This window comes from Geotrypetes seraphini, chromosome 17 (genome assembly GCF_902459505.1).
Source record: "Geotrypetes seraphini chromosome 17, aGeoSer1.1, whole genome shotgun sequence".
Classification (NCBI taxonomy): Eukaryota; Metazoa; Chordata; class Amphibia; order Gymnophiona; family Dermophiidae; genus Geotrypetes; species Geotrypetes seraphini.
In genome coordinates, this window is record NC_047100.1 from 38,689,291 (window position 1) to 38,715,676 (window position 26,386).

The 26,386-nt window shown below is 43.9% G+C and overlaps 1 protein-coding gene across 6 annotated transcripts in view; it reads right to left on the bottom strand.

Annotated features, from left to right (window-relative positions):
- Window positions 1–26,386, bottom strand: part of POC1A (POC1 centriolar protein A) — a 185,282-nt gene that overhangs the window by 108,010 nt on the left and 50,886 nt on the right. For all 6 annotated transcript variants that reach the window (XR_004537357.1, XM_033926272.1, XM_033926274.1 and 3 more), the window contains exon 2: window positions 14,235–14,319. Coding sequence is in view for 5 of the 6 variants with exons in the window: in XM_033926274.1 (XP_033782165.1) it covers window positions 14,235–14,319 (85 nt within the window). In the remaining variant the exon portion in view is untranslated. The remainder of the gene's footprint in view (window positions 1–14,234; window positions 14,320–26,386) is intronic.

Sequence of the window (26,386 nt, forward strand, 5' to 3'; positions counted from 1 at the left end):
AATCCCAAGCATAATGCCATGATACTGTTCGTAGTCTTGATAATGCTATAGACACTATTTCAGCAAAAGGAGAAATTAAATCTTACCTGTTAATATTCTTTCCTTTAGTCCCACCAGACCAATGTAAAAACTGTGGATTGCACCCATCAACCAGCAGGAGACGGAGAAATTAATAGTTGCATGATTTGTTCCTTAAGGACACCATGCAGCCTTAGCTACTCTATATTTTGATTGGCAAATCAATGAATTATTTGGTTAACCCTTCCACTAGAGGAGTCCTTCTTCGATCATGGATTCTGTGTTAGAAAGTGATTTACATATTATGGGCTAGATTCACAAAGCAAATCGATCATGTACCAATCAGTTTGTGACCCGATTTTACTCCGGCCCAATTTCAATCCGCGCATGCAAATGAGTGAAATGGCATGCAAAGTAGGCAGTGATGCGATTCACTAAACAAATTTTGCAAACCGACTGGGCTGGCCAATCAACCCAAGAAGCGACTGCTGGGGACCAGTCGCAAACATCCTTTCCCACTCTCCAGCTCCATTGCCGCCCTGCTATCTGCTGCCTCTACTCTGCAGAAGCCCTGGGGGAGGTGGGGAGCAGTGGCTCTTGGCCGCATTGTTTAGCTCATCTCACCGCCCTGACTCTCCTCTTGCTGCCCTGCTCTCTGCCCTGAATCCAATTTCCCCCTGCTCTCTGAACATAAGAACATAAGCAGTGCCTCCGCCGGGTCAGACCATAGGTCCATCCTGCCCGGCAGTCCGCTCCCGCGGCGGCCCAAACAGGTCACGACCTGTCTGAATCACCAGAAGGGGCTCCCTTGCCACCTTGGTTTCTCATTGAAGTCCTATCTTCCCATCGTAGTCCTAACCTTCCGGTCTTGCACATGCACGACCTGTTGGGTTTCTATACTTATTACCTGGTTAGCTTTCTATACCTGTGTTACATCCCAGCACCTCTCTCAGTATCCCACGATCCCTTTATCCCTCAGAAATCCATCCAATCCCTGTTTGAATCCCTGTACCGTACTCTGCCTGATCACTTCCTCCGGTAGCGCATTCCAAGTGTCCACGACCCTTTGGGTGAAAAAAAACTTCCTTGCATTTGTTTTGAACCTATCTCCCTTCAGTTTGTCCGAATGCCCCCTCGTACTTGTTGTCCCCTTCAGTCTGAAGAATCTGTCCCTATCCACCCTCTCTATGCCCCTCATGATCTTGAAGGTCTCTATCATATCTCCCCTGAGCCTCCTTTTTTCCAGAGAGAAGAGCCCCAGCCTATCCAACCTCTCGGCTATGGGCAGTGTTCCAGCCCTTTTACCAGTTTCGTTGCTCTCCTTTGGACTCTCTCAAGTACCGCCATGTCCTTCATGAGGTGTGGCGACCAATACTGAACGCAGTATTCCAGATGTGGACGCACCATCGCTCGATACAATGGCATGATGACTTCCCGCATCCTGGTTGTTATGCCCCTCTTTATGATGCCCAGCATCCTGTTGGCTTTTTTCGAGGCTGCTGCGCACTGTGCAGATGGCTTCAGTGATGCATCCACCAGCACACCCAAGTCTCTCTCAAGTCTGCTGTCTCCCAACAATGCCCCCCCCCCAATTTGTAGTTGAACAACGGGTTCTTTTTCCCTACATGCATGACCTTGCATTTTTCCATGTTAAAGCGCATTTGCCATTTGTTTGCCCAGTCTTCCAGCTTGTCCAGGTCCCTTTGCAGGTCCTCACACTCCTCCCTGGACCTAACTCTATCACACAGTTTGGTATCGTCTGCAAATTTTATAACCTCGCACTTTGCCTCCTTTTCTCTGCCGCCCAGACTGATCTCTGCTGCCCCAACTCTCCTGCTCTCTGCCTCCTTCCCTGAAGTGCAAGCCTGTGTGTTTAAAGCAGGGCTGCAATACACATTGCAGCCCCGCTTTAAACCTGCGGGCTCACGCTGCAGGGAAGGCAACAGAGAGCAGGAGAGTCAGGGCCAGTGAGTTTTTGCTTTTTAAAGAGGCTGCTGCCGCCGAGGATCACCCTTCAAGACAACTTTGAAGAGATAGCAAGAGAGTCAGGGTCCCAAAAAAGAACAACAAAAAAAAAAAAACCGCCACAAATACGAACACGAACGCATGCGCAGACTGTAAGGATGGACGAGCCCCCAAAATGTAAGGGCCTTACAATCCGCGGGTCCCGGATTCAATACCCTCACAGAAGATTCACCAGGAAGTAGACTCAAGTAACAAGCACAGCCAGAAGTGATTGCATAAAGAATATAACATAGAAATAGACTTAATATTATAAAAAAGCAAGGTTCATAAAGATTAAGCATTACAATTAAGCATTACCATTAAGGAATAAGTTTTACAATTACAGAGACTGCTTCTGTGCTCTTGTGAATGAGAGAGAATAGGTGCTGTGAGGACAGAGAAGTAGAGAAAGGGGGGTGGGGGGTGATGTTCCAAGCTTCAGGTTCCAGAGATGCAGAGAGGAGGCTTTTATAATAAATAAAATCTATTGAAGTTAAGCATCCCCATCCTTAGTAAACTGTCTGAAACAATGGTTAGTTTCACTCATCAGGAAGGTGTGTGAGGTGTGCTAGGCTAGAGAAGAATAGACTGGAGTCAAATGTACTTTCCAGTATGCCTCTGACAATAGTTTCTAATTAATCTTAGTTATCTGTGCACCTGGACCCATTGTACATCCTAAGCTGTCCATCTTATGCACCAGACATTAACACAACTTCTTAACACCTCTTAGCTGCAAGTTCGTTTGTTACCTCCAAAGCATTGATTTAATTAAGGTTGTCTTTAATGACATTCCCTAAGGTCAGACATGAATGATATGATCTCCCATAGGCCTTTGCTGACATTGGTTAGGGCAACCAAAATGCTGATTGCTAGCAATGCTAGGCTGACATCTCCCATACTTTTTTTTAATTTTTATTTTTTAAACAGACAGTCTGCCTTTCGCAGATGCTTCTCTTACCTACAGCATTATAGCAGCACAAAGACCAGTGCCCTAACTGAGACTAGCCTTACCTGCATAAGTTCTGGTTCAGCGGAACTTGTCTAACTATCTTGAATCCCTGGAGGGTGTTTTCCCCTATGTCTCCGGAAGAGCATTCCAGATTTCTATCACTCTGGGTGAAGAAGAACTTCCTTATGTTTGTACGGAATCTATCCCCTTTTAACTTTAGAGTGCACCCTCTCGTTCTCCCTACCTTGGAGAGGGTGAACAACCTGACTTTATCTACCAAATCTATTCCCTTCATTATCTTTAATGTTTCTATCATGTCCCCTCTCAAATCTCCTCTGTTCGAGGGAGAAGAGGCCCAGTTTCTCTAATCTTTCGCTGTACGGCAACTCCTCCAGCCCCTTAACTATTTTAGTCGCTCTTCTCTGAACCCTTTCGAGTAGTACCGTGTCCTTCTTCATGTATGGTGACCAGTGCTGGACGCAATACTCCAGGTAAGGGTGCACCATGGCCCGGTACAGCAGCATGATAACCTTCTCTGAACTAACTGTTCATGATCCCCTTCTTAATCATTCCTGGCATTCTGATAGCCCTTTACGCCGTCGCCGCACATTGCGCAGACAGTTTCATCGACTTGTCGACCGTACTCCCAAGTCTCTTTCCTGGGGGGTCTCTCCAAGTACCGCCTCAGACATCTTGTATTCGTGTATAAAATTTTTGTTCGACCTCATGAGCAGAAGTATTAGCACTACTTTCGTTTAACAGCTACAGACCAGTGATTTAATAGTTCCCATTTTGTATTTGCAAAGTGATAACATAACCAGGTAGAAGTTTGCTTGTTTATTGTTTGGAAGTGAAATTATTTGGACAGAGATGTTAGTCTCGCATATCTTGGGAATTTCTTTATTACACGGGCTCTGGACTGGTCCGGTGAGGACACTAAGGAAGGGGAAATTAAACCTTACCTGCTAATTTTCTTTCCATTAATCCCACCAGCCTAGGCCAGAGATCCACCCTGCCATACAAATGGTTACTTAAACCAGTGATTCCCAACCCTGTCCTGGAGGAACACCAGGCCAATTGGGTTTTCAGGCTAGCCCTAATGAATATGCATGAGAGAGATTTGCATATGATGGAAGTGATAGGCATGCAAATTTGCTTCATGCATATTCATTAGGGCTAGCCTGAAAACCCAATTGGCCTGGTGTTCCTCCAGGACAGGGTTGGGAACCACTGACTTAAACCACTCTTCTTTTCTCTAATGCTATTATTTCTTTCTAGCTATACACACAGGTTTAAAACTGTTTAGATTCATTTTTTTTCTCTGGCAGGCTACCCCTGGAATGGAGAGGTATAGCCGGAGTTTGATTGACCTCTGAAGAAATATTCCATTAATCAAATATGAAACTACAAGTTTAACATGTGTGGGTATTTAATTGACAAAAACTAGTTGTAACTAAATAATTAATGAAATGTTACAAACTGTGAGAAAAAGCCTCGGGGCACGGTCCAGAACCAAATGTTCTAACAAACCTCACTGTGCCTCCTCATGTGCATAAAAACCTCCCATATAACAATACCTTAAATTGCATGCCTGTCACTATAAATTTTGTGATTTATCTGAGAATAAAATGATGTGAACAATTTCTACCTTTAATTTCTACAATTATTTGAATGTTTTAATGTCCCACTGCCAACAGTGGCCAGTGTTTCACAATACTAGCTACTTCAGGGTTAAAGGGACCCAAAGACAATTGCAGATAAGAAATAAACAAAATCAACTTCAAACAAATCCATTGTGCCTGAAAACAACTTGTTTTCCCAAATAAACTTACTTTGTTTGGTAGTCTTGCTCATCTGTTCAGTTCTAACTTGGCTGCTCATCCCACAGGTTATTTCATCACAAATGACATTGTGGCATCAGTTGTAACAATTGAGCAAATCAGTCATTCAAAAAGATAGTACTCAATGGTATTACTCAATCCTGTCATTTATGCCTTTTGGCTCTTCAGTTGCCAGTCTAAAAATCCATTCCTGTTCATTTCTAAGCAAAGTACCTCTTCTGTCTCCTCCATATGCTGCTGCTACTACTACATATCATTTCAATAGCGCTGAAAGGCATTTACCCTGTTCCATCCAGAACCGCATCAACTGCACAACACTTCAAATCTACAAAAGCGAGTCTTATCTCCACACAGTGCTGGACAATAGGTTCTTCAACACACTTACAATGTTTGTGTCTTCCAATATGTATTTTAAGTGGTTGTGAGGTCTGTCCCACATAAATCTTCAAATGTGGGCTAATGATAAATGAAAGTGCTGATTAGTCAGAAGATGTACAATACAAACCATTGCACCGACTCCATCATACTCGCACATAAATGACATCCGCCATAGCGTTTATAGCTGCTGGTCTCATGTCATAGAGAAAATTGTTTGAGTTCTTAAAAAAAAACACAATACATTGGATGGTGTTATTAGTTGAGCCACCTTTTCAAAACAAGAGATTGAGAATGCATAAATTGAAATCCATAGAATAGGCCAAAGTGTGACATGCCTATATGTTCCACCAGGGGGAACATATAGGCATGGTCTCACAAATGTGGCAAAGTGGCTTCAGCTTTGAAGCAGAATTTGTCAGATGTGGTGAAAAGACCTTCTGCTTTTTCCTTTGAATAAGCAGCACTGGACCAGAAACAATCTACTTGGGATAAGTTTTTCAACTTGTCTAAAAAAAAATCCTGACTATTATCTGAGAGGGAGAAAAACAAGGTCTAACGATTCTTCTGCTACATCCGACAATGATTTTTTTTTTTTTTTTTTAAAGAATGGGGTCAGCAGAAAAAGAATCGGTCAAAATCCACCACAATAATCGGCAGCGCCTGGCCACGTGGTCCCAAATGAGGAATTAGTAGTGTAGGAACTGTTACCGTCTCAGTTATCTGGTATATAAACTTAAGGCTTAGTTTAGTTTAGTTTAGTTTATATTGAAACTAAACTCAGAACAAACAAAATTCTTCGTAGCCTCGCCACACCCACCCACTTGACACTAAAACATCGCTGCGCATTAACAATCCCTATCCAAACTGACAAGAAAAAGGAAAAAAAAAAAAAGGGAAAAATCTGTTGAGAAAATTTCTGCTACCAAAGTTAGAACGAAATACTGAGAAAGAAAGGCTTAATTTCCCTTTTATTGATTATTATCTTTAGATAAATAGTTGATGGTATGAATGAAAAAGATTTGCAGTTTTTTCAGTGCTAAAGCAACGCAGCAGCAAGAACAGGTTGCTAATGGTGTTGAAAGTATGCAAGATTTGTAAAATTACTGTGAAGAGAATTTGGTCCTGCCAAAACTGAAACAAAACCTAAGAAAGGAGAGCTAGAGAAAATTGATATCTCCTCACCGTTTTTTCTTCTGAATTGGTGTAGCAAGAATTTTAAAAACAGACTACTGGGAATAGTGATTGAAAGAGATTTTTGTGTCTCCTAACAACTGTTAAGAAAGTAAAATCCACGAAAAAGAAAAACAACAACATGGCAAGTACCAGACAAAACAAAAATGAGGCTGGCATGTCAGCAAAAAGACAAAAACAAGATCAAATAACACCAAGCAAGATCCCACTTCCTGCTGAAGAACCTGACATATTGAGTAAAGCAGAAGTTATGGAAGAACTAAGACAAATTCAACAAATGCTTAAGGAAACTGTAACCAATATGTCTGAAATGAAGGAAGAAATATTAAACATTCATAGACAAATGGAAAGTAATAACAAAAGAACAACTGAATTAGAATCTAAAATGGAGGTCATAGAAAGTGAAGCAAACAGATGCAAAAATGATAGTCTGGAATTGAATAAATTGAAAGATCAACTGGAAGACTATGAGAATCGAGGAAGAAGGAAAAACATTAAACTTTTTGGAATACAAGAAAATTTAGAAGGAAAAAATGCTATACTTTTTCTAGAAAACTTAATTCCAAAAATATTACAACTGGACTTGAAACAACCACTAGAAATAGAAAGGGCGCATAGGATCCCAGTTAAAAATGTAGAAAATAAAGGCAGGCCAAGACCACTAATTTTCAAAATGCTTAGATACCAACAAGCATTAGAAATATTAAATGCTGCAAAGAAAGACAAAAATCTAAATTATAAAGGATCCAGAATATGGTTTTTACCGGACTTTGCTAAAAACACAGCAAATAAAAGAAAGAGACTATTAGACATGAGACCTCAACTAAAAGAAAAAGGTTTTAAATAAGGTCTATATTATCCGGCAAAAATGAGAGTATCATCTGGAGATAAATCCTTGTATTTCGAGGATCCAGAAAAACTAAAAGCTTTTCTTTCTAAACCAGAACCTATGATATTTTAACATAAAACATTAAGATGGGTTTTGATGACTTTATGAAAAATTATAAAAGTATGAAATATTGAAATATCTGAAGAAAGAAAAAAATGATATAAAGAAAAGACAATAAAAATTTATAAGAAAGAAAGAGCAAGATATAGGAAAAACATTAATAACATACTAAATATATGTTTAAGATAAAATTTTATGATGTAAATAATAATACTAAGGAAATATAAATTAAAAAATGTTAAATGGATAAAGATACATTAATGAAATGTTATGAAAAAATGACTAAAGATATTAAAGGTTAATATAGATAGATAGAAGGGGAATTTGATTGAATATTGATTGCCTAGGGGGGAGGAGAATGTTCGGGTTACAGTTCCAATGTGTATCCTTAAGCAGCCATTGTATTGGGTGGGAAAGGGAGGGAAAAGGAGAGTATTTACTAGAATGATTAAGGAAAAAATAAACATGGGATTAGATACTTTAGGGGTAAATATGTGTGTCATGAAAAACATTTTTTGGATTCTAAATATGAAAGAAGAGGGGAGAAAGATTATAATGAGAAGTATTAAAATGTATAATGTCTTTTAAGATATATTCTATTAATGTCAATGGCCTGAATCACGTAATCAAAAGGAAAAAAGTATTAACATTTTTAAAAAAGCAAAATGCGGATATTTACTGTCTGCAGGAGACCCATCTTAGTATAAAGGAATCACAGAAACTATCGGGTGGGTGGGTAAAGGAATGTTTTTTTGCTCCAGCAGAGGGTAAAAAAGCAGGGGTAGCAATTCTTATAAATAAAAAATGTATGGCCAAGATTAAGGTAAAAAATTCAGATCCACATGGAAAATGGATACATATTGATATAGGTATGGGAAATGATGCCCTGACGTTGTTTAATATATATGCCCCTAATTCGAATCAATCAGAATTTTTTAAAAAGTTACAGAATATGTTATTACCACTGGCTGCTTCTAATTTAGTGGTGGCTGGAGATTTTAATGCTGTAATGGATCCATTATTGGATAAAAAACCAGGTAAAAGTATAAAATCTTTAGGTTTAGATAATTTGGTTCAATCATGTGATTTGAAAGATATATGGCGTATTCTTCATTTTAATGATCAGGAATTTTCATTTTGTTTACAGGTTCATAAATCATTTTCAAGAATAGATTATATTTTTGTTTCAACAAATAAAGTGCAACAGGTAATTAAAGCTTCCATAGATCCTATTATTATTTCGGATCATGCGGGAGTATGGATAGAATTACAATTAGATCAATTAGAGAATGGTAGACCTCTTTGGAGATTTGATAATGCATTGCTTGTGGATGACAAATTTTTGGAAAATTTTAAAACACAAATTAACGATTTCTTTCAAATAAATTTAGTGGAGGATACATCTATAGAGAATGTATGGGATGCATTTAAAGCAACTATGAGGGGTAATATTATATCATATTCAGCTTTTATTAGGAAACAGATTAAAATACAATATATAGAATTAGAAAAAGAAATAAAAATATTAGAAGCTAAATTGGTAAGTAAATGGGAATATGAAGTTTTGCAAGCTCTTTTGAAAGCAAAAGGTAAATATAATGAATTAACTTCAAAAATGATAAGAAGAGATTTGTTTTCCAAGCAAACAATGTATTATGGAAATTCTAATAAGGCGGGGGGGAGATTATTGGCAAATTATCTTAAAGCAAAAAAAAAGAAGAACTAATATTAATGGAATAGAAGATGATAATGGTATAATAACAAATCAAACAAATATAATATTAAAACAATTTTTAAAATTTTATAAGGACCTGTATTCTTCCGAGCCTTATTTGGAGAGACAAAAAGATGAAAAAAATTTTTTAGATTTAATTAATGGACCTAAGGTTCCTGATCATATAAAACGGAGTTTAGATGAACCTATATCATTAAAAGAATTAGATCTCTTAGAGTTGGATCCGCTCCAGGTGGTGATGGTTATACAGTAGAATTTTATAAAACATTTCAAAATATCCTTTCCCCACATTTACTAAATTTATATCAGACACAACTTATAAAAGGTAATATTAAAGGTACTATGGCTGAATCAATAATAATTGTTTTGCCTAAGCCAAATAAAGATCCTACTTTGGTTTCAAGCTACAGGCCTATATCTTTGATAAATGTTGATAATAAACTTTTGGCGAAAATTTTGGCTTTGAGATTAGCCAAAGCTCTCCCACATATTATAGATATGCATCAAACGGGTTTCGTTGCTAAAAGACATTCCTCTAATAACTCTAGATTATTGTTTCACATGTTAAACTTGTCAAAAAAAATGGATGAACCGGCTTTTACAGTTTCATTAGATGCTGAAAAAGCATTTGATAGGGTAGAATGGAATTTTATGTATCAGGCTTTAGAATGGTTTGGTATAGGTTCTGGATTTATACAAATGGTAAAAACATTGTATAGCTTCCCGATTGCAAGACTAAATATAAATAATAAGATATCTGATGGTTTTCAATTGCAGAGGGGAGTTAGACAAGGTTGTCCTTTATCTCCTTTGTTATTTGATGTTGTATTAGAACCCTTATTGTTAGCAATACAGCAAACGAGGGAGATACAAGGTATTCCATATTCAGATATGGAATATAAAATTTCGGCTTATGCTGACGATATTTTGCTTTATTTGAGAAATCCAGAGTCTACCTTATCTTCTTTATTGGAATTAATTGATAAGTTTGGCAAATTTTCAGGTTATAAAATTAATTGGAATAAATCTGAAATTATACCTTTAAATATTCATTGTGTAAAAGGATTATTTGACACTTTTCCATTCATATGGAAAGAAGAAGGATTTAAATATCTTGGAATTCAAGTTAAAAATACAATTGAAGATACTGTAAAAGAGAATGAAAAATATGTATTAAAAAAAGTTACGGAGTTATGTGAGCAATGGAACCCATTACATATTTCTTGGTGGGGAAGAGTTCAAACTATTAAAATGATGATGTTACCTGTAGTTTGCTACCAAATGAGTATGATACCTATTTATTTTCAGGGGTCCTTTTATAAAAAGCTTAATAATATTTTAACAAAATTTCTTTGGCTTGGTAAAACACCTAGAATAGCTTTAGTAACTTTGCAAAAATCAATTAAGGAGGGAGGGGTAAATTTTCCAAATTTCTATAGGTACCATCAAGCCTATATTCTACGTCAGGGTATGTATTGGATCCTCCCAGAACTTATGGATAATGCACCGGATTGGTTATATTTAGAATGGCGCCTTATGTTTCCCCTAAATTTAGTTCATCTGCCAAGTATTAACATACCTAGAAGATACAGAGAAAATAAAATATTAATGGATACTTGGAAAACGTTGAGATTTATAAGTAAATTAACACCTATCCCAATAAACAAATCAACTAATCAATCTATATGGATAAACTCCAAGATCAAAATTGGCGGAGCTCAAATCCTTTGGAAGAACTGGATTATTGCAGGCATTAGATCTCTAGACGATGTTATTTCAGAAGGTAAACTGCTGGATTTTTCACAATTGCAACATAGATTTGGTCTTAATAAAACACAAAGTTTTAAATGGTTGCAATTGAAGCAGGCCATTCAGGTTGGGTTCCCTGAATGGAAAACATTAAATAATCAATATAGTTTAAAGTTCTTATGTTTTCAAGCAGACTTCCTAGGACATCAAGCCGCATTGTGGTATAAATTAATATCTGGATATTTGAATAAAAAACCAAAAAATGGTCTAAGAGATATTTGGAGCATTGAGATTGGACATCAGATTAATCCATCTCAATGGCCACTAATTTGGTCTTGGAGAATGGGATGTACAGTGTCAGCATCTATGAGACAAACTTGGTTCTTTTTATTACATAGAGCTTTTTGGACCCCTACACGTTTGCAAAAATTAGACAGTTCTAAGTCTAATAAATGCTGGCACTGTAATCTAGAACCAGGGACATTAGATCATTTATTGTATCATTGTCCCTATATTAAAACTTTTTGGAATTCAATTTGGCCACAAATTAATAAATTGATGGAAAATCATATTGCAATATCATAAGATACAATATTATTTGGAATGATGATGAGAAAAAAAAGTCAAATTTCACCAGAAAATAACAAGCTTTTATTAATTATGACAGGGGTTGCCATTCAGCATATAACCAACAACTGGAAGAATTATAACAACCTAAATTATACATTTTGGTGGAATACAATATTTAAAATGGAAAGAACAATAGCAATACAAAGAGGGACATATACTAAATTTATAAAAATATGGGGGCCATTGACAAAATACTGCAATGAATAAATAATAGGATTTTTCTTCTTCTTTTAAATATATTTTTTATGACACACATAGAGGGGGGGTAATGAAAATAATTTCTACATAATATGTTATAATATATTATACAATATGTAATGTATGAATGAAAAGTAATAGAAGGGTGGGGGGAGGGAGAGGGGATAAAAATATATTTAGAACATAATGTATTAGATATAAAAGTGCTATTGTATATTCATCAATTGTATTTTAACATGTTGTACACTTTCTGTAAAATTTGAAAATAAAAAATAATATACAAAAAAAAAAAAAAAACAATCCCTATCCAATCTACAATTAAGGTACTGGGTGTAATACTAGACTAGGGCCTAACCATGAAAGACCAGGACTCTTTGGTCATAAAGGTCAGTTATATATCTGGGGGCTAGGCCAAAAAGTACCTTGAAGAAGAAACATCCAAATTTAAATTTCACACATGCCTCCATCAGCAGCCAATGCAGGAGTCGGTAGGATCGCCTGATCGCCGCATTTTGCACCAGTTGTAATGGTTGCAAGTTCTTCTGGGAAATTGCCAGATAGGCTATATTACAATAGTCAAGTTGACTCAGTATAAGGGATTGTACCAGAATTCTGAACGATGAAGCATCGAAATATGCTTTGATGGACTGAAGCTTCCAGGGAGTAAAAAAAACCCTTTCTGACCAAAGAGTCCACCTGGTCTTTCATGGTTAGGCCCTGGTCTAGTATTACACCCAGTTCCTTAATTGTATCATCCAGAGAGTAAAAAAACCCTTTTCTCTTTCTCAACCAATCGACTTAAGAGAAGCTCAAACTTGAATTTTGTTTCTCCGCTGGTTAAAGGATGTAAATTTAAAAGGCATCATCAACATCTCTTCTCAGGCAACATTATGGGATAAAGATCTGAAACAATTACTCATGCTTGAAACCTAAAAACCTATTTGTTCCTAAAGTACTTAGGCAGTTACACTGAACAATCTTTCCCCACAATAACTGACCGCTAAATCTTAACTCTGTTAGTACTACTCAATCTGTAACTTTTAATCATTGTAAACCGCATAGAACTTCACGGTCCTGCGGTATATAAACTATTATTATTATTATCTTCTTTGTTAATATTTTGTAATGTAAATCGCTTAGAAAGTATATAAGCATTTTATCAAATTTTTAATAAAACTTGGAAACTTGAATAGACAAAGTATTTCCTACTCAAGGTTAGCCTTGCATATATTTGAAAATTTAATACAGTGGTGCCTCACACAACGAACTTAATTCGTTCCAGGAGCAAGTTTGTTATGCGAAAAGTTTGTTATGTGAAACGCGTTAAGCGCAGTGACTAACGACTGCCTGCAGTGCCTGCGCGGAAGGATGCAATACATCGGCAGCGATCGTGGAAGCTCGGGCGACTTCATTGTGTGAAACGAAGTTCGTTGTATGAATCATGACATGAAGTTCGTTGTGTGCAGCGTTCGCTGTGCGAGGCATTCTTTATGCGAGGCACCACTGTATATAAAATATATATAATTTAATATATAAAAAACAAAATGAAATGTTTAGAGTGTACAAATATTCAAGCTACCTAGCCTGAATCTAATTAGTTCTGCTTTTGAGCTAGGGATCCCAACGAGCATACATCCCAGAGAGATGGTAAACAATGCTACTACATTACATTAAACAAGGTCAAGGAAGTGTTGTTGTTGGGGTTTTTTTGCAGTTTGATAAGTTTAGCTTTTATTTGTATTACACTTTCAACTGTTGAGAAAAATTAATCAATATTGGGTTAGTCTCTGCTTGGCGATATGCTGATTTCCATGAAATTATTTTTTATCAGTTTGAGCCTAAAGTAGAGTGGTGGTGGGAAAGGTATTTGCACATATCCACCTTTATGTTTTATTAGCATTTGTTATACCGTGTCAGCATATCACAGACCTAAGCGGTTTACATTAAAATACAAATAATTTATGAAAGGAACTCCATTAGAGATAGGAAAGCACTAGATCAGGGGTGTCAAACTCAATCGCATAAGGGGCCGAAATCTAATACACAGGCTAAGTTGAGGGCCACATTTTCTATTAAGATACTTAGGCCCTCTTTTACTAAGGTGCGCTAAGCGTTTTAGTGCTTGTTTAGCGTGCGCTAAATCAACGCCTGCGCTAACCGATAAGGCGTCCATAGGATAACATGCATGTGTTAGCGTTTAGCATGTGCTAAAAAGCATAGCGCACCTTAGTAAAAGAGGGGGTTAGTCTTAGTAGAAGTATAGATCCTGCCTCACCCTGAAACACCTGTGCCACGGTCAGGCACTTCTGTGGAGTGCCCTGCTCCAACCTAGCTTTTACACTGGGACTGGGTCCTTCTGCCTGCAAATGGGTACTGAGGCGGCATGATGAGGAGCTTGGAGTGCTTCTGGGAGTGGGGCAGTGCGTTCAGGCACTTGGAGCGCCACTGGGACCAGGGCTGCACAGTCAGGCACTTAGATGCGACACAGTCACCGAAGGCCACATAAAACGGCCAGGCGGGCCGGATTTTTGCCCCCCGGGCCTTGTGTTTGACATGTGTGCACTAGATAGAGAAAAAAATAAATATTCTTACCTAATTGTTTCATATTGGCATTAAAATCAATACTAGTGACTGTATCTCGGTGGCCTTTAAAATGTCTTTCCAAGGATGGATCCTCCTGAAAAATAATAAAGAGTGATGAATAATTTAAACTCTCCCCCCCTTTTTTTTTTTTATAGAAGATAGGCAGGCAGGCATTTATACTACAAGCAGACAGAACACATCCAACTAGTCATTTACAAATGAAAGCTTTTGAGCTATCTTGGCCTCCCGGACTTACAGTCTAACAACACAGGATAACATATGAGGCTTGCAAAAGTTTGGATTTTTGGCACTTCTGAATTTTGTGTTCTGACGCTGTTGGGATGCTTTGGCCTCTCATACCTTCTCAACACAAAGGCATCCAAATTGCCTTTTACCCTGAAACAGCATGCCCTACCTAAACTCACACAATGGACTTGGGGTAGTCTGAGAAAGAAATCTGGATTACAATACCTGTATCTTATATCTTGCAATTCTCTATAAGAAATCTATGCGTCTTACAATAAGAATTACCGGTAGATCAAGTTCTTGAAGTTGCATTTTTTTCAGATCTTGTGGTTGTTAAAGGGAAGAGGCGAGAAGTTAGGAGGTTGGTTATAGAAAGATATGTCTATAGCTTCTTCCGGAAGTTAAGATAAGTGGTGGGCTGTCTTAGGTACGTTGGCAGTTTGTTCTAGATAAGAGGTCCTTGATATTCAAAGGTAGCCTCAAATATGATCTTCCACCAAACTTGTTGTGGGGATGGGAAGGTTAATTTGAAATGTTGTGCTATTCGTGAATTGAAGGAGTCTGAGACTTTGATGTCCAAAGTTAGTCCATTTGAGTTTCCTCCTTAGATCGCTTTGAAATCTGAAGTTAGTCCATTTGAAATTCCACAGATTGCTTTGTGAACCATGCAGGCCATCTTGAATTGGATTTGCTTCTTCATTGGCAGCCAGTGCAGTTGTAAAAGCAGACTTGCCCTCTCATACCGATTAATTCTGAAAATTAGTCCCAACGGTAGTGTTTTGTAGTAGTAGTGAAAGGTCACTTTGGTCAGCCACAAAACTTAGAGACTTGAAGAAAGCGTCAGGTATATTTTATTCAGCATATGCGGACCCTTGAGCCCCCAAGCTGGTAGCTTCAGAAGTGCCAAAACCAGGAAGTTACAGAGATATTTATACACTTTTCTGGCTATACAACTGAATTCTAGAAAGAACTTCTCACATGTTACTTTTCTTAACAATCATTGGTCCTAAACTCACACTAGTAGGTCACTTATCTAAGCCCTGCAGTCTTTCTGTTACATGTCCAGGAGGGCGGAATACAATATTGTGTATGCTGAGATAACCATAAGAAGCTAAAATGCCCAGCTAAAACACCCAGTGTAGGCAGGCTAGAACATGAAATAAGTTAGGTCTACAACTAAACATAATTCAGCATTTTATTAAAGAGAAAACTTAATTTAAAACTCAGGAAAAACAGTCCCAGACTCCTTCAGTCCCCCCTTTCAGGCTAGTCGAATGAAGGAGGAACGAGACGAGCCTGACAAAGTTCAATAAGGAGGAAGGTCAGGATCAGTTGTAGGGACTGGTCGATACTGGGGGAGTGCAAGGGCCAGAACAGCAGTGGAATGGTCAACAGCAGAGTCAACAGTTTGATGAAGCAGCTTTATGGCTTTGGGGACCACAAAGGGCAGGCAGCAAAGGAGCAAAGAAGACAGAGCAGCAACCAGCAAGATGGTCTTCATTGCTGAGCCAGAGGGCAATCAGGAGCCGAAGGTGCCAGAGAGCCAGTCTGCAGTAAGGTCATGCCAGGTCTGGACAGGAACATGGGCCAGTTTGGCGATACGATCCACAACTTCCACGATTACTTTACCATCGTCATCAAGTTCAAGGCAGCAGTTGGAAAGGTTGAATTTACCACAAACGCCACCTTCTGCTGCCAGCAAGTAGTCTAGAACTAGGCGGTTCTGATAGATAGCAGTACACATTTTAGCATTGGCCTTGCCAATGGTAGCCAATGCACGAGCTGTTTCATTGGTAATGAGTTCAAGAACAGCCTGCAAGCAAATGATGCGGTTAAGCATATAGATAGGGGTCCGATAACCATAGCAGCCATCTTCGGCCCAAGTAGCATGTCCATAAGCAGCGATGATCTGTTCTGCAGGCCAGTCATCACCCCATTCACCTATTTTAAGGGAATTAGTGGAAGTAGACCGCTTTTGGCAACCCAGGAGCCCGATCCTGCAGGGAGCTTTGAGCCGTTTCCACCCCTCCCCCGAAACCAGCGGGGACTTCTTTGAAAAGAGAGCAGCGCCAACGGCACTCAGCTGTTCGGCGCACCGGCAAAGGCGTGCGCCTTAGTTGTGCACCTTTGTTGAAGCGACAAATGTGTCTGACTCCAAAATAGCCTGATAAGTATAACAACCATTATAGCTGATACTCTGTATAGCACCTATCAAAGCTGACACTCTTTTATATCATTGATAGTTCTGCCTATTTCAGTATAGCATTGATAGTACTGTCTGACTTCCAAAATATCCTGATAAGTTGAACAACCTATTATAGTATGATTTTGGGTTTCAAAAAGGGGTTGGACATGTTCCTAAAGGAAAAGGGGATTGAGGGGTATAGCTAGAGGGGTACTATAAAGGATAAAATGTCTTAAGTGAAAAACCACTACAGGTCATGAACCTGGGGGGCCGCCGCGAGTGCGGACTGCTGAGCACGATGGACCTATGGTCTGACTCGGCAGAGGCGATGATTATGTTCTTATGTTCTTATAGCCGATATCACTGTACTGTCATTGCTGATATTCTTGTATATCATTGATAGCACTATATATCTTCTTCTATAACTGATTGCACCTTTACCCCTGACTATCACCAGAATACACTACTCTCAAGCAGTGCTACTCAATATCCATAAATGGCGACCTTCAACAACTATCTCCTGATATTGGTGATACTTTATCTAAAATATTATAGAAGCTGGTGTAACGATGAAAAAAAACCCCAAACCAATCCCTATTCATTTTTCCTGGCACAGACCAACCAAGACAAACAAACCAAATGGCCCACATCAATTTCTATATGAATACACAAAGCTAGGCCCTTTACAAATACCAATGGTAAATAGAATTCGCAACTCCTTCAAACTCCATAGAAACAAACCCAAGGAAAGTAAACTGAAAAAAATAGAATGCTTTAAAACACCCGCCCCAACTAAGCAGGTAACCTCAAGGGATACTACTTGAACACCCGCTCTGTAAGAAACAAAGCACAAATAATACACGACTGGCTGCCACAAACGAACCCCGAAAGCACAGTTACTTACCGTAACAGGTGTTATCCAGGGACAGCAGGCATATATTCTCACATGTGGGTGACGTCATCTACGGAGCCCCAGCGCGGACAGCTTTTCAAGCAAACTTGATTGAAGTTTCAAGTTTGCACACTGCACCACGCATGTGCTAGCCTTCCTGCCCACTAGAGGGCGCATCCCCACCTCTTGGTCCTCAGTTCCATATCAAGCAAAGAAGCCATCCCCGGGGAGGAGGGCGGGTTGTGAGAATATATGCCTGCTGTCCCTGGATAACACCTGTTACGGTAAGTAACTGTGCTTTATCCCAGGACAAGCAGGTATGATATTCTCACATGTGGGTGACCTCCAAGCCAACCAAAAAAGGGCAGGTGGGAGGATGGCAATTTAGGAAAACAGGTTACGTAACACCGACTGGCCAAACCGGCCGTCGCTTCTGGACAAAGTGTCCAGACAGTAGTGGGAGGTAAACGTATGAACCGAAGACCAAGTGGCAGCTTTACAAATGTCCTCCACAGGAGTAGACCGGAGGAAAGCAACAGAAGCTGCCATAGCCCGGACCTTATGCCCCGTGACTCGACCATGGAGCGTGAGACCAGCCTGAGCGTAGCAAAAGCACAGTTACTTACCGTAACAGGTGTTATCCAGGGACAGCAGGCATATATTCTCACATGTGGGTGACGTCATCTACGGAGCCCCGGCGCGGACAGCTTTTCAAGCAAACTTGATTAAAGTTTCAAGTTTGCACACTGCACCACGCATGTGCGTGCCTTCTCGCCCACTAGAGGGCGCATCCCACCTCGTGGTCCTCAGTTCCATAACTAGCAAGGAAGCCATCCCCGGGGAGGCGGGCGGGTTGTGAGAATATATGCCTGCTGTCCCTGGATAACACCTGTTACGGTAAGTAACTGTGCTTTATCCCAGGACAAGCAGGCATGATATTCTCACATGTGGGTGACCTCCAAGCTAACCAAAAAAGGGCAGGTGGGAGGATGGCAATTTAGGAAAACAGATTTTGCAATACTGACTGGCCAAACCGGCCGTCACTTCTGGATAAAGTGTCCAAGTTCAAGTTCAAGTTCAGGTTTATTTTGATAAATCGCCTATAAAAACTTTCTAGGCGATGTACAATGAAATACAAGTTATAAAAACATATTATCATACTAGTAATATAAGACATCTGATACCTCAACATAAACAATTATTATTAATTAAATTAAATAAAATGAAGAGAATTTTCTCTTTACCTAGCACTTAACAAAACATAACAGGGGGAGGGAAGGAAAGGATTACATTGTTTCTCTTAATAAAGGAAAGAACATAAGGAAGGGAAAGACAATAAAAAGAGGGAGAAAAGGAAAGAAATTGGTCATTAAAAACATCATTGAATAAAAACAAAAACAAAAAAAAAAAAAAAAAAAAAAAAAAAAAAAAAAAAGATAGGAAATTAATCATTAAAAGCATCGTTGAATAAAAAAGTTTTCAACAATTTTTTAAAAGAAATAAGATCAGTAATGAGAGGTGAATGTATGAACCGAAGACCAAGTGGCAGCCTTACATATGTCCTCCATCGGAGTGGATCGGAGGAAAGCTATCGAAGCTGCCATCGCTCGGACCTTGTGCCCCGTGACTCGACCCGGGGGAGGAAGGCCAGCCTGAGCGTAGCAAAAGGAAATGCAAGCGGCCAACCAGTTAGACAGAGTGCGCTTGGAAACTGGATGCCCTAATCGATTGGGATCGAAGGACAAAAACAATTGAGGAACCTTCCGATGAGGCCTGGTGCGTTGAAGATAGAATGCCAACGCCCTCTTACAGTCAAGCGTGTGAAGCGCCGTCTCGCCCGGGTGGGAGTGGGGCTTCGGGAAGAACACAGGAAGGACAATGGACTGATTGAGGTGGAAGTCAGAAACAACTTTAGGTAAAAACTTAGGATGGGTGCGGAGAACCACCTTGTCGTGATGGAAGACAGTGAAAGGGGGGTCCGCAACCAAGGCTTGCAACTCCCCGATCCGCCTGGCGGAGGTGAGGGCAATTAGAAACACCGCCTTCCAAGTCAGAAATTTCAAGAGGGACTTGTTGAGTGGCTCAAACGGGGGTTTCATCAGTTGAGCCAGAACCACATTCAAATTCCACACGACAGACGGAGGCTTAAGAGGGGGGCAAACCCTGAGTAACCCTTTCATGAAGCGTGTCACCAAGGGATGGAGTGACAGAGGGCGTCCCTCCAGAGGTTGGTGGAAAGCAGAAATCGCACTGAGATGAACCCGCACCGAAGTGGTTTTCAAGCCGGAGCGCGACAAATGAAACAAATATTCTAAAACCGAGGATACCGGAACTGATACCGGATCCAGGTGAAAAGACGAGCACCAGGTGGAAAACCTGGTCCATTTCTGCGCATAGCAAAGCCTCGTCGAGATCTTGCGGGAGGCTTCCAACACCTCCTTCACCGATTGAGACAAGTCCGGAGGAGTCAGGGAACGAGAAACCAGGCTGTCAGGTGCAATGACTGCAGATTGGGATGTAACATGGATCCTTGACTCTGAGACAGCAGAGAAGGAGAGACAGGCAGGGGAAGAGGCTCCCTGGCACTGAGCTGGAGCAGCAGGGAGAACCAGTGCTGACGCGGCCACCGAGGTGCTATGAGAATCATCGTGGCCGTGGACGATTTTAGGTGTACCAACGTTCGCATGATCAGAGGGAACGGAGGGAATGCATACAGGAACCTCCCTTCCCAGTCGAGTAGGAAGGCATCCGCTTCCAGACGGTCCTGCGAGTACATCCGAGAACAATATAGTGGTAGTTTGTGTGTCTCCGGAGAGGCAAACAGATCCACCTGTGGCGTTCCCCAGCGAGCGAAAACCTCGCGTAGAACTGCTGAGTGTAGAGTCCACTCGTGCGGTTGCAGAAGTCGACTCAGTTTGTCCGCCAGGCAATTCCGTTCTCCTTGGATGTAGACCGCCCGGAGGAAGATGTTCCGGGAGGCCGCCCACTCCCAGAGGCGAAGAGCTTCGGAGCAGAGGGGCCATGACCCTGTTCCTCCCTGCTTGTTCACGTAATACATTGCCACCTGATTGTCGGTGCGGACGAGGACCACCTGGTCCTGCAATATGTGAACGAAGGCTCGAAGTGCTAGGAAGATGGCTCGCAGCTCTAGCACGTTGATATGACACTGACGGTCTTCTGACGACCACAGGCCCTGCGTGCGAAGACCGTCGAGATGGGCTCCCCACGCGTACTCCGAGGAGTCCGTGGTCAGGACCTTGCGAAAAGGCGGAGTGCGAAACAATAGTCCCATGGACAGATTTGAAGAGTCTGTCCACCAACGCAGCGATTTCCGCAAGGGCGGAGTTACCGAAATGAGGCGAGACACCGGGTCGCACTCCTGGCGCCACTGGGACGCGAGGGTCCACTGAGGGATCCTCAGGTGTAGCCTCGCAAACGGCGTGACATGTACCGTCGAGGCCATATGGCCCAGCAGCATCATCATGCGCTTGGCCGACACCCTCGATAGTTGGGAGACCTGGCGGCTCATCCGTATCAAGGCTTCCAACCGCTGGGTCGGCAGGTAGGAGCGTAGGCTCACCGTGTCCAGCACAGCACCTATGAATTGAAGAGACTGCGACGGTCTCAACTGAGACTTTGGAAAGTTTATCTCGAACCCGAGAGTTTGCAGGAAGGCAATAGACTGTCGGGTCGCTGAGATAACCCCCTCCCTGGTCGGGGCTTTGATGAGCCAATCGTCCAGGTAAGGGAACACATGGAGTCCACGTGACCTGAGGGCTGCCGCAACCACCACCATGCACTTCGTGAATACTCGTGGGGACGCGGCCAGGCCGAAGGGCAGTACCCTGTACTGGAGGTGGAGGTCCCCCACCTGGAATCGTAAGAATCTTCGACAGGCGGGGTGCACCGGAACATGGGTGTATGCTTCCTTCAGGTCGAGGGAGCACATCCAGTCCCCTTCCCCCAAGAGGGGGTACAGAACCGGGAGAGATAGCATTCGAAACTTCTCCCGGGCCAGGAATTTGTTGAGCTTCCTGAGGTCCAGTATGGGGCGCAGGTCCCCGGTCTTTTTTGGGACCAAAAAGTAGCGGGAGTAAAAGCCCGTACCCCACTGGTCCTTGGGGACCGGCTCGACCGCCCGAAGCTTCAAGAGGGCTTTGGCTTCGGTTATAAGGGTCGGTAGCTGCGAACGGTTGCAGGGGACTAAACTTGGGGGACTGTCCGGCGGCGAGGCCACAAAGTTGAGCGAGTAGCCCTCGGAGACGATCCGGAGCACCCAAGCGTCTGAGGTGATCCCGGTCCATGCCTCCCGGAAGAACCGAAGACGGCCCCCGATAGGAAGGGGTTCCTGAGAAAGCGCGGAGGGGAACCCGCCCCGTCCGCTCATCCCGTCAAAAGGAAGGCGCTGGCTTAGAAGGGCCCTGCGCCGGGGCTTGGGGTTGTCCCCCTCTGCCTCGCTGAGACGGACGTCTCGGAGGCGGTCTCGAGAAAGCCGGGGTCGACTTCTGAGGGTATCGGCGCGGCGGAGGCCGAAAGGGTTTCTGCGGCGGGGGCCTAGGTTTGGGGCGGACCAGGGATGCTAGAGAGCGCTCCTGTTCCGACAAGCGCTTGGTCGCCGCATCCAATGACTCGTCGAATAACTCGGACCCCACACAAGGCAAGTCTGCCAGGCGTTCCTGCAGGTTTGGGTCCATGTCGAGGGTGCGAAGCCAGGCCAAGCGGCGCATGGCCACCGCGAGGGCCGACACCCTCGAAACCAGCTCAAAGGCGTCGTACACTGCATGGAATAGGTACAACCGCAATTGAGACAGGTTGGACATAAACTTGTCGAATCCTGCTCTTTGGGAGTCCGGTAACGAGTTCCGATATTGAGGGAGGTCCTTCACCATACCACGCAAAAAGGAGGAAAAGGTGAAGGCGTAGTTTAGAACCCTGGTGGCCATCAGGGAATTTGAATAGAGGCGGCGGCCAAACTTGTCCAGGGTCCGCCCCTCCCTGCCTGGTGGAACCGCCGCAGAAACCCGTGAGGGCTGTGATTTTTTAAGAGCGGACTCCACCAGAAGAGACTGGTGTGAGAGCTGCGCCTTATCGAACCCTTTAGGGGGAATCGTCCTATACTTCGATTCCATTTTTGAAGGCACAGACGTGACTGTAAGAGGGTTTGACAAGTTCTTCAGCCAGGTTTGCAGAAGGACACTGTTGAGAGGGAGTCTAGGCACCTCCCTAGGAAGAATGGGGAGGTCCTGTTCCTCCAAAAATTCTTTGGAATACCGAGAGCCTACCATCAGGTCAATCCCCAGGGCTTGGGCCATGTCCTGAACGAAAGATGAAAATGAGGACGGCCTAGCCTGGGGAGAGGGGGTTCTCGACCGCCCCACCGAGGAGAGGGGGGAGGCCTCATGGGAGTAATGAGGGTCCCTACCCGATCCCGAATCCCAGGATCCCCTCTCGAGGGCCCTCGAGGGGGAAGGGGAAGTTGTCCTCCTCGCAGAACCCTTGGGTGAGGACCCCGGGGTTCGTGGGACACTCTCCCGTTTCCTCGGCGAGGCAGCCCGGGAAGACTTCCCATGGGGTGAGCGGAGGAGCCTCGGGTTGTTGAGGCGCAACTCCGACACCTGCAACGCCTCGCCCCCGAAGGACAAGGAACGGTCGCGCCGAGGCGAGCCTCGGGGCCGCTTAGACTTCCTCGATCGACGCCCCGTCCGAGGTCGCGTCGAGGGCGAGGCGTGTCTGGAAGACCCGGAGGAAGAGGAGGAAAGACGGCGCACTCTGCGCAACTTTTCTTTGGGCCTTACACTCCGCTCAGGGGGTTCCCCCGAGGTCGAGGTCCGGGGCGGGGCCGAGACCGAGGTGAACGGGGTCCCAGTACCCGGGACCGAGGTCGCCGAGGCCGGGGCTCCCGAGGGAGCCGAGGCCGGGGCCTCCGAGACCGAAGGCGTCCAGGCCGAGGTCGAGGCCGCCGGAACCGCAGCACGCTGCAACACTTCCAGGGCTCCCGACAGCTCCGATGAGATCAGAGCTCGGAGGAGATCCTGGAAGGCCGGAATCCCCACGAAGGTGGGGAGTTCCGAGTCCGGGGCACACTCCCTGGAGGGCGACCTCGGTCTCGAGTATTCCCTCGGGGTGTGCGGAGTCGAGGTCCGATGCGGGGCCGGGGTCGACCCACCCGCCTTGGCCTGACTCGAGGATGGCTTCTTTGCTGAAGGGGATGGAACAGAGGACTTACCCGAAGCTTGCTTCACTGACGACGCCTTCGAGGAGGAGGGCCGAGGCGAGGCCGAGGCCCCCGAGGACGCCGAGGCCGAGGTCAAGGCCGGGGCCGAAGCCGAGGCCGACGTCGAAGCCTTAGGCGGCGCGTCGACGGCGAACAATTCGGCCATTCTTGCCTTACGGCGCCGGAGGGCCCTGTTTTGGAAGGTAGCACAGCGATCACACGAGTCTGTCGGATGTTCGGGCCCAAGGCAGACGATGCACCACCGGTGAGGGTCAGTGATGGAAAGCAACCTCTCGCACCGGTTGCACTTTTTGAATCCCGTAACAGGACGGGACATCCACGAAGAAAAAGGAGAAGGCCGGGAACGTACCGACGTCCCGCGGCCACGGATTCCGGGAGCCCCCGGAGTCCGATGAAAACGAAAGACTTTTTTTTTTTTTTTTTTTTGAGGAGAAACGAAAAGAAAGAAACAGCACCGCGAACTAATTCGAAGGAAAACAAACTAAACGCGGCAGCTAGAAGGCAAAAACACTGGAGCTCAGATCCACAGGGCTTTCTTGCTCCGCGGAAAAATTTGAACTGAGGACCACGAGGTGGGATGCGCCCTCTAGTGGGCGAGAAGGCACGCACATGCGTGGTGCAGTGTGCAAACTTGAAACTTTAATCAAGTTTGCTTGAAAAGCTGTCCGCGCCGGGGCTCCGTAGATGACGTCACCCACATGTGAGAATATCATGCCTGCTTGTCCTGGGATAAAAGAAATACAAGCAGCCAACCAGTTGGACAAGGTGCGCTTGGAAACAGGATGTCCCAACCGATTAGGATCAAAGGACAAAAACAATTGAGGAACCTTCCGATGAGATTTGGTACGTTGGAGAAAAAAGGCCATCGCCCTCTTACAGTCAAGCGTGTGAAGTGCCGCCTCACCCGGATGAGAGTGGGGCTTCGGGAAGAATACCGGAAGAACAATGGACTGATTGAGGTGGAAATCAGACACAACCTTAGGCAAAAACTTAGGATGGGTGCGAAGAACCACCTTATCATGATGAAACACAGTAAAAGGTGGATCCGCAACCAAAGCCTGCAGCTCGCTAATCCGACGAGCGGACGTGAGCGCAATCAAAAAGACCACTTTCCAAGTGAGAAACTTAAGAGGAGATTTGTCGAGAGGCTCAAAGGGAGGCCTCATCAGTTGAGCTAAGACCACATTAAGATCCCAAACCACAGGAGGAGGTTTCAGAGGAGGATGGACATTCACGAGACCCCTCATGAAACGAGTTACCAGAGGATGAAGAGAGAGAGATCGACCCTTGAGATGCCGATGGAACGCCGCAATGGCACTGAGATGCACCCGAATGGAAGTCGTCTTCAGTCCAGACTTAGACAGATGCAACAAATATTCCAGCACCGAAGACACGGGAACTGAACTCGGGTCCAGATGGTTCGAGGCACACCAGGAGGAAAACCTGGTCCATTTCTGGGAATAACAAAGTCTAGTCGAGACCTTGCGCGAGGCTTCCAAAATCTCCCTCACCGACTGAGAAACAGGAACCGAAGTCAAGGGGAAAGGAACCAAGCGGTCAGATGTAAAGACTGAAGATTGGGATGTAACAGTGAACCCCGACTCTGAGACAGCAGCGAGGGAAAGACAGGCAGAAGCAGAGGTTCCCTGACACTGAGTTGAAGAAGCAGGGAGAACCAGTGCTGTCTGGGCCAACGAGGCGCAATGAGAATCATAGTGGCTCTGGTCGATTTGAGATGTACCAGCGTTCTCAAAATCAGAGGAAAGGAGGGAACGCATAAAGGAACCTCCCCCCCCAGTCGAGAAGGAAGGCATCGGCCTCGAGACGGTCCTGGGAGTACATCTGGGAACAGTAGAGGGGCAGTTTGTGAGTCTCCGGGGAGGCAAACAGATCCACCTGAGGAATACCCCAGCTGTCGAAGACCTCGCGTAGAACCCGGGAGTTCAGCGACCACTCGTGCGGCTGGAGAAGACGACTGAGTTTGTCCGCCAGACAGTTCCTCTCTCCCTGAATGTAAACCGCCCGCAGGAATACGTTCTGGGAGACTGCCCATTCCCAAAGGCGCAGGGCTTCCTGGCACAGAGACCAAGAGCCCGTCCCCCCTTGCTTGTTTACATAATACATGGCCACCTGGTTGTCCGTTCGCACGAGCACTACTTGATCGTGCAGAAGGTGGCAGAAAGCTTGAGCAGCCAGAAAAATGGCCCGAAGCTCCAACACATTGATGTGACAAAGACGGTCCTCGGCCGACCATAGACCCTGCGTTCGCAGACCGTCTAGATGTGCCCCCCACGCGTACTCCGAGGAGTCCGTGGTCAGGACCTTGCGACACGGAGGAACGAGAAACAGCAAACCCCCTGAAAGATTGGAAGAGTTGGTCCACCAACGGAGCGAGCGTCTCAAAGAAGGAGTCACTGTCACCTGACAAGAGACTGGGTCGTGATCCTGCCGCCATTGAGAGGCCAGAGTCCACTGAGGAAGCCTCAGATGCAAGTGGGCGAAGGGAGTGACGTGTACCGTCGATGCCATGTGGCCCAGAAGGATCATCATACGCTGAGCCGACACCACGGATCGCTGCAAAACTTGGCGACCTAACCGAAGCA